The following is a 9,015-nucleotide window of genomic DNA, read 5'->3' as shown; positions in this document are numbered from 1 at the left end:
ATAATAAAAATCTGCTGCTATTGTCAAGAGAACTACAGACTGACTTACCTTCCCAAGCAACAGCTTCCCTGATCAGACTAATTTTAGCAGATCAAGCACAAGTTAAAGACTCGAGCCATTCCTCCCATCCTACTTTAATCTATCAGCTTTCCAAAGAGTTGTTGCATAAGTGATTTCCATTCTCACACCTGAAAGGAGGTTGTGGTGAGCTGAGGACCAGCCTCTTCTCACAGATGACTAGTGATAGGACAAGAGGGAATGGCTGCAAGTTGCACCAGGGGAGGTTCTGGTTAGAAATGAGAATAACTTCCTTCTCAGAAGGAGTGGTCAGGCATTGGAACGGGTTGCCCAGGGCAGTAGTAGAGTCACCATCCCTCAAGGTCTTCAAGGAAAGGTTGGATGAAGCACTTAGGGAAATGGTTTAGTGAGTAATATAGGTGGTAGGGGGATAGTTGGACTAGATGATCTTGGAGGTCTTTTCCAGCCTCCATATTTGGGCTTGATTTTGAAAGACAAGCAAAGGCATTTGGATTTAGATGGTTTCCAATCCCACAGTTTCCATTTGTGTCTTTGGGCATCGCAGCCATCTTCATCAGATGGCCTAAAATATTTTATAACCAAGCAAGTTAACAGAAGGAAAAGTTAGACCACATCCCCCTCCTTCTCCTGCCAGTAACATGGGAGGGAAGGTGATGCCACATTGGCAGGGATGCCGAGCGCATCCCCCTCTCCCAGCCAGGCTGGCTGATGCTCCCGTCCCATGCCCGTCAGATTTCAAAAGAGGCACTGTGCAGAAGGTGCCCGGTATTCATCAAGGGGCTGCTCCTGTGCCTGGAAAAACTAGCAGTCCCAGCAGCTTGTTTGTTTGTTTGTTTTTACAGGGGAATACAGGTTCACTCATCATTACAATAAGCACATTCACGCTCCTGCTTAGCCCGGTGTTAGCCTTCCAAACCCAGCACTGCCTATGAATGAGCCCAGTAAGAGCTACATACTGCAGTCTTAGCCAATGTTTTTCAAATTTGGGTCAGTCTGAGGCACCCTGCTTGAAAAAGTATTGCCACAAGCATTGTAAATTAGTATTTTACATTCCCTTGAAGTGCCTTTTGAGGAAATTAGCCTTCATTACAGAGGCATCTCCCCTGTAAACACAGCAAACAGAAAATACCTCTGCTGACAAGGACAGCATTGTAGGGCAAGGGAAGGAGAGTCAGCATTCAATCTGCGGGAAGAACAGGCCTGGTTTGGCAGATGACTCACATAGGCACGTGCATCCCTGCTCCCCAGCATCTCCCCAGCCTGCAGTACTAGTCTGCTACAGGTAGCTCTGCCTTTACACCATTACACCCAAGCAGCAGCACCCCGTTGCCCCCCAGCCCTGCCGAAACGGTACAGCGAAGGCCTCAGCCCCTGTCAAGTGCATCTCCAGGGCATCAGGACCCTTGCGTTACTGCCAGCATGGCGGTTCACGATGCAGAAGCCACGGGCATCACAAAGACAGTGCCAGTTCTGGTACCGGGATTTAAATTGGGAAAGCAGCAAGAGCACGGGGCTGCTGTTGTGGTTTTTTGGATTTCGGAGTATGTGCGCAGCCCGAGCAGTGTGAGGGTGAGTATTTTTGGCACTGGCTGGGGAGGTTCCTCTGCAGCTGAGTGCAGCCAGTCAAACTCGGCTGGCACTAGGCAGGGCTTTTCAAAACGTCGCGTGTTCCAATCGGAAAGCGGGCGAACGCTGCTCTTCTCGGAAAAGAAGTGCTGCCCTTGCCCCTTTTTAATGAAACCGAACTTGGTATTCAGCAGGAGCAGGCCAGAGCTATTTCAGACATGGAAGACAGCAGACACAAATCAATAGAAAAAAATAACTTCTTTTTATTTACAAAAAAATCCAAATATTGGATGCTGTAAACAAAATTCACAATCTGTTCCCTCTAGAGTCTGTTTTCCATCAGCTCTTTTTCTGTCTGTGACAAAGCCTATAGTCAAAATGTTCCAAAAGAGCAATCCAAGGAGCAGTTTGCTGCAACGGGATGCCTTGCAGAGAAGGCAACAGTTGTAAGGAAATCTGAGGGAAAGCAAATCTGCACAGACTCCTACAGACTGCAGGAGCCTGCAGTGCTTTAGCCAAGCTGTCTTGAAATTTGCAGGCTTCTTTTTGATATTTTTTTTAGTATTTATTTTGTTAGCAAATCATTATTACAACAGCAAAACAGTACACTGATTTTCTTTCTTGCAAGGGAAACTCTGCATAAAGAAAACCATACAAAAGAATATATTCAAATAGGAGCTGAATATGCAATTACTTTTTTTTTTCTGTGCAGTTTTATCTAACACACTTCATTTTCTTTGTAAAAGAAAAGCTTTTTTTTTTTTTTTTGCTTTTTTTTTTGAACCGGTAGGAGCTTCTGACATGATGCAAACCGAGCATTTAATAAGAGGTGTTTAGAAGATTTGTGCGAAGGCCTTTGTGCAAGATAAAAAATCTTTTAAGTGCAATAAGAGAAACTAGAAAAATACCATCTTTTTGGTCTTCTAATTGCCCTTCTATTTTTAGAAGAAACGTTCTTGCATTTGGAAGGACAGCTACATCTAAGGGAAAAGAAAAAAAAACCCAACAAATCCCATTTCAAAGCTCTGGGTTGTTTCACGATCGCTACATGTAACCAAATGTAGCCCCCTTTGGTTTGCAGTAAATTCATCTGCGGCACAAACAGTTTTACCGTAATCAGGTCAATGTTTTTAATCAGTTCAGCTCTTTAAAAGGGGCACTGTCTCTTGCAGCACAAGTTCTAACCTCACATCTGATTGGATGGGAAAAATGAAGTCTGCAAAGCAAAAACGCGGTCATTAACTTTAAAAGTACCAGTGTGTTGAAGAGGAGGGGGAGGAAAACAGTTTTAAAAAAAAAGTCAGACTTTATAGAGGGGAAGGTGTGCAAACCACAGAAAGAAGCCAGCTTTGAAAAGGGGTTCTTATTTTTACTCTTGGCCTGAACTCATGCCTTCTTCCCACCTCTAACACCAGGCACCTTTTAAGCTACCAGTCACAGATAAAACAAAGCTCCGTCAGTTCCACCGCTTGCTCATTAACATATGCAAAACAGATCCGGAATACCTATATAATATATATAAAAACATATTATATATGTATCAAAATGCAAATGGCGAAAGGTGCAGTTTAGCTCAGAGCCCTGCTTCATGCACTAATAAGGTAACTAGCTGCTGTCAATCATTTAAAAAAAAGAAAACAAACCCACAATAAAATTTGAGCCGAGAGGAAGTAAATCAAAACTCTCTTTCAAGCAACGGGGGAAAAAAAAAAAAAAGGGAAAATAAATGTTAAAAAAAGGGGTCCTTCAAAGGAAAAATCTATCATGTCATGTACTATCAGCGTTCTGCGGTTGTGGCAGAGCTATGGATTCGCAAACCCTTTTGAAGAGGGGATGACTCATTTATTTGCTGCAAATAGTTGTGGCGAGAGAAGACATACCACATCACCAGCTGATCCTATTTCCCCAGCCCTCCCCGTGGCTTCTCCTAGCAATCCCTCCCAGGAGCAGGAGGAGAGGGGAAGTAACGGGCCACGAGCACCAAGGCCTGACCCTTCGGGGACTGGTGGGACCTCGAGGAACCGGGGGATGAGGAGCCCGCTGCAGGCTGCAGCCAAAGGGATGGTGGGGACAAGGTCTGCGAGTCAGCGCCGGGAACGGCAATGAAGCAGCTTTTACACTTCCTGAAGGACTCGCAGCGAAGGTGCTTCAGTAAACAAACCGGGTTCCTGTTAAATTGCCTCCAGAGTGAAAAGTACAAAGCGCGACAGAAATAGATGTACCGTACTCGCTCCGCAGGGAAAACACACTGCCAGGACACGAGTCCTCTCCCTTTCCCCTGCCTCCTCCAACAAATTTTCATTCAAAAGCCTGAATTCCCTTTTTTTTTTCTTTTTTTTTCCCTTTTTTTTCTTTTCTCCTCCGTAAGAAAAACCAAGACGTTAGAGCCATGTGTAAGTTAGCCATTAGGTTTTCAAAGCCCAACAAAGAATTCAACACCTTCAGAGATGGCACTGAAGTGAAAACAAGAGCGGAGGTTGCTTTTTTTTTTTTTTTTTTTCCTTTTCCTTTCTTTTTCTCCCCTGCTGGTCTTTTGGGAGAGGAAATGAAAGTGAATACTTATTGTTCCAATGTAAAGTGATTCCATTTAAATAAAGTACAGTACTGAAATTGTAAATGCAGTGTGACAACCAGATCAAAGATGTTTAATATTTGCATAAAAATATATATATATAATATATATATATAAAATATAATTTTAAGCAATCGTGCAACACTCTTAAAAAGGGTTCATTTCACATTTGCTAAATTCTAGTGGTCCTGGAATGCATAACGCATTCTATTAAAAATACTCCTTTAAATATTAACAATTAGTGTTCAAATCACCAACTAATACAATATTCTTTAGCTGTCAGGGGGTTTAAATAAACCTATCTTTGATCCACGTTCCACTGAATTACACATCATGGAGGTATGCAGTCACAACATTAGTGGGTTAAATGTCAAAATGGCATTACAGTACGAAAGAGTTTAAAAAAAATAAATCAGCTAGTCATATGTTTCTCCATCTGTGGAATTATTATGGCTCACAAGCAACCCACTGAATTACTGTAATCCTTGTTCTTGCAACCAAAGACATTATCAAAATCCCACCTTAATCCTGACTGGTTCATTTACCCCAAATTTCTCAGGTGTGGGTTAAAAATTCACTGCAAGGTGCCCACTGTCCTATGACATCCTGTTGCAAACTGGAAAACACATAGTACTTTATTTAAACATTCCTTAATTGCTACATTTTCCTAGACCACATTAATGTATATTGTGTGTGTATATATATAGATATACACCTATAACATGTACATATATACACACACAAACATATATACACACATACACACACGTACCTAGGATAATAGCACACCGACATAACATTAACTCTATACAGATATTTGCCAAGAAAAAAATAGGGCATTTCCTCCACCACTTATTCACAAGCTTATGTTGTTGGTTTTTGTTTGCTTTTTTGTTTAAATCCTCATGTCCCTGATAAAACAAAATGCATGGTTAAACCACAAAACTATATTTTTTTTTCTCACTTCAAATTTTATGAAGGCATCAGGCACTTTTGATTACTGTTGGTGTGTACAAATATAGCAACATCTTTCTTTTCTTTTATATATATATATGCATATATATATATGTACTTTACTGTATCTTCTTTGCTTGGATAACTTATTTGTGAAATCTTTGGTCCTTGAGTATATTCTGTCTGCCACAGCTGGCTGTCCTGCATTCTCACATTTTTAAAATGTGAGGCACGCACACAGCTGGAAATAATGGACTTTGTCATCTTACGTGTTTCTGTTTTTATAACTGTACCAATCCACTACTGTTCATTTGGAGCAAGCTGTGTCTGGTAAAGCATTCTAGTCAAGCAAGCTATACATTCTACACTGTCAATCCATAGTCGGCACTTGCTGCAAGCCCCAAATGCAGTAATCCCAATATACATTTTTATTCAGCTTATCTCTGCTTTATGCCTCTAACTTTTAATTCCTGAATATATATAGAATTGTTTTTTATAAATTTTTTCTTTTTGTGTTTTTTTTTTGTTGTTTTTGTTTTGTTTCTTTCATGTTCTCCCTTTTGCAGATCCCATTCTAGAGTAAGAATAAAAACAAAAGAAAATAAGGCTTTCCCACCTTCTCTATGCCAAAGCTATGGGAGCAGATATTGCCAACCCATATTGTCATCAAGCATTCCTCCCTCAATTATTTCAGGGGAAGCTGGTTGCTTTTAATGACAGGCCTCTTGTGCTCTGGGGTAGGATCCAATTATTTTGGGGCTCTTTCTTGATCATGCTCCCACTATTTATTAGAAGAACCACAAGCTTTTCCCAAGCTTGAAAACTAGAGCAGATCGTCATTGCACAAAACACCCCATTTCCAAGGGACACGTCGCCCCTTCCTACGTCTTAGAAACGGTTCTCCCCACTGGGTCTACTAATTTCAGTCCTTAATTACAGGGCAGCCAAGTAGAGTATGTGTGCTGCTGGCAAGGGAACACCGTCTGAACCTGGGCAATATAGTAATTGCTGAAGTTGGCATCTGCTACGTATGGGGCTGGCTGGTAATAGCAGGTGACATTGGCCACATTGGGGATGATATTTTGCTCAGCTAGGACCCGGATGGCCAGCATGGTGATCAGATTCAGAGTCTGTCTCCTCTCATGTCCCATCAGGCACACTGTGCTTTCATTCACCACACCATGAAGGGTCATGAGATAGTCATACTTGCGGTCTTCTAATCCCACAAAGTGGTTCTGCAAGTAGGACTCCAGCTTTCTCTGCTGTTCTCCAATGTCTGAGAAGTCAATGAAAAACCTCGAACACATGTATCTCTGCAGGGACTTAATCTCGGATTCAGAGGCAGCCCTAAAGCCCCTTACCAAAAGGTTGCAGTACTTCAGAAGACCACCTCCTCTGATTTCTTCGGGGTTTCTGGTGGCAATTATCTTGTTGCAGAGGTGATCAAAGGCTTCCTGGAAATCCCCATAGACGCTCTCACCAATGATAGTTGGGTGAAAAGTTTCAGTCATCGGATTCTCTGAGCACTCATAAAAAAGCAGCAGGGAGTCCAGCTTGATTTGAAAGGAATCGACACTGAATTCAAACTGCCGCCTCAGAGAGTCCACAAATTTCAGCTCCACATTTTTGCCACTGTTGTTGGACAGGGAGATGAGACTCCATCGGTCTGAATCATTGCATACTTTTACCATTTTCTGCACATAAGCCTCCTATAATTGGAAAGACAAAATGAGCAAATGAAGACACGGATGCAGGAAATTTCCCCTTCTGTGCATCTGTTTGCATCCACCCCCCCGTCCCCCCCCCCGCATTCTTGCGTTTCATAAGGGATTTCGCGGAGCCTGCAGATACAAACCAGAGAAGAAAGGCTTAACGTGAGAGCCCGGAGTGCTGTCATTGCAAGGGGATGATAGCAGAGGGTGTTCTGCTGGGACTGTGTCGCGCAAGGGGAACATATGGCAACACTGGTTCTTTCAATCGCTTCTAAATACATCTACACACGAAGCCCCTGGCACACATGCCGAATACCCATGCGCCCGCCACACAAAAGGTCACCGCTACAATCAGATAAGGACTCTTTTTCTTTTTTTTTTTAAATCGGTTTCCATTTCTCTCTCTCCCCTCCCCACGAAAAACAACACCAAAACCACAACTGAGGGAGTGTTCGCTCCCCTGGATCCTGCTCTTTCAGTGCAGGTTCAACAAACCTGCCCCACATTCAAAAAAAATAAAATAAAATAAAATAAATATCTCTTTTAAAATCCATCTAACAAATCCCTCTAAAAAACCCGGAAGGCACTTGGCACTCAGCCTAATTAATTCGAGTGAACTGCCTCCGAGGGGAGGGAACATGCCTCCCGCCGGGGCACTGCGCACACCGAAAGCGTGCCTTGCAGACGGTGATTCCTTCTTGCAGAAATTAAAGCCACCTAAGCACCCCCGCTTCCCCCTCCCAGCCGCCCCGGCAACGGGGTCGGGCAAACCGAGCTGCGGGCAGAGCCGAGCCGGGAGACTTGCAGCGCCCTGCACACGCACACACACGCGCACATACACACACGCACATACACACACTCAGGCACGCTGCAGGTAAATCAACGAGAGAGGGAGGAAAGGTTAATTAATCCTGAGAAGCCTCGTCCAGGACGCTTAACTACAAACTCCTCCTCGCTTATAAATGGGTGTGTGTGGGGAGGGGGGGGGGAGGTTGTGTGGGATTGGGGTGGGGGGGGGATGGGATCGATCGCGGTCCCTGTGGGTCTCGGGGTGTGAAGGGGAGCCGCGTCCCTCAGTGCACCCCTCCATCCCCGGAGGGGACGGTGCCCAGTTCCCCGCAGACAGACGCTTACACCTGCCCGCTCTGGGCGCCGAGGCATAGGGCAGGTTTACCTTGAGGGTGAGCGGCGTGATCTTCTCCTTGTTCACCCCCTCTGGTAAGAAATCCAAGAGGCAGTCCAAGACAACGTCCTTCACAGTCTGAAACTCTGCTTCCCCTTTGAGGTCGGCGCAGAAGATGAGGTCCAAGTCCTTGTAGCCCAGGCCGCTGTCCTGGTGTAGGACGTGGCTGGCGGCCGAGCCGTTGAGCCGCACGTCCCGCAGGCCGATGCCCTTCTCCTCCAGCCGACTCCGCACCACCTTGACGATCTGGCGGGGCTGCATGGCTAGCGTGGGGAAGTTGCCGCGGCCGTGGATGGGGATGGTTTCGCTGAGGATGCGGTCCAGCCGCTGCACTTGCTCCCAGCTCAGCACGTTGCAGTGCGCGCTCTCGCAGCCCCCCGCGTAACTCCCGCCGGGGCTGCCGCCGGCCTTCTCATCGTCTGCCATGGTGCGCGGCCGCCGCCTCCCCGGGCTGGATGGCACCCCTCCGGCTCCTCACTGCCACCGTGGGCCCCCTCTCCCTCCGCGCCTAGCAAAAAAGGAGGAAAAGCGAGCGGTCAGCAGCGGCGCGCACCCGGAGCCGGGGCTCCGCTCCCTGCTGCAGTCACCCCGCACCGCCGGACGGCGCCCACCGCCCCTTCCAGCGGGAAAGAGGGGGAGACACACCTATTGAGTGAATTAAAAAGAAAAAAAAGGGGGGGGGGGCAGGAAAAAGCCCCCCGGAGCCAGGCGGTGCTGCAGGGCTGGGGAAGGCGCCCGACCTGCAGAGCCGCCGCCTGCGCCGCTCTCCGCGCCCCAGCCGGGGCAGAGGCCACCCCGCGCCGCCGGAGAGGCCGCCCTGCACCGCCTGCCGCCCCACTCGCTGTCGCCGCAGGCTGCCGCCGTCTCCGGAGCTTTCGTAGTTCTGCCCGGGAAAGGTCCCCAGTAGTTTTTATACGGGGTTTCTCCGCTCTTCCGGGGCTCCGAGTCACGGCGCCCGCGTCCCGCCCCCTCCATCTGCATGGCCGGCC

At 46.5% G+C, this 9,015-nt stretch overlaps 1 protein-coding gene across 1 annotated transcript; it reads right to left on the bottom strand.

Moving 5' to 3' along the window:
• Nucleotides 1-3,900: 3,900 nt before the first annotated feature.
• TENT5A (terminal nucleotidyltransferase 5A) lies at nucleotides 3,901-8,456 on the bottom strand. Its single transcript, XM_084261507.1, has 2 exons — nucleotides 8,018-8,456; nucleotides 3,901-6,840 (listed from the first exon to the last, which is right to left on the bottom strand). Exons 1-2 carry the CDS (start codon nucleotides 8,450-8,452, stop codon nucleotides 6,061-6,063), a joined length of 1,215 nt encoding a protein of 404 aa, XP_084117633.1. The 5' UTR covers nucleotides 8,453-8,456; the 3' UTR covers nucleotides 3,901-6,060.
• Between the last annotated feature and the right edge of the window lie 559 nt (nucleotides 8,457-9,015).

Source organism: Gallinula chloropus (assembly GCF_964237585.1).
Source record: "Gallinula chloropus genome assembly, chromosome: 3".
In the NCBI taxonomy this organism is placed as follows: Eukaryota; Metazoa; Chordata; class Aves; order Gruiformes; family Rallidae; genus Gallinula; species Gallinula chloropus.
Note: the sequence above shows the minus strand (reverse complement) of the source record. Positions and strands in the feature narration are given on the sequence as shown.

Excerpts from the sequence above, each read along its gene's own strand:
- TENT5A (XM_084261507.1), bottom strand. The coding sequence starts at position 8,452 with ATGGCAGACGATGAGAAGGCCGGCGGCAGCCCCGGCGGGAGTTACGCG. Across the intron at positions 6,841-8,017 it reads TCACGCCGCTCACCCTCAAG|GAGGCTTATGTGCAGAAAAT; the intron begins GTAAACCTGCCC and ends TTCCAATTATAG.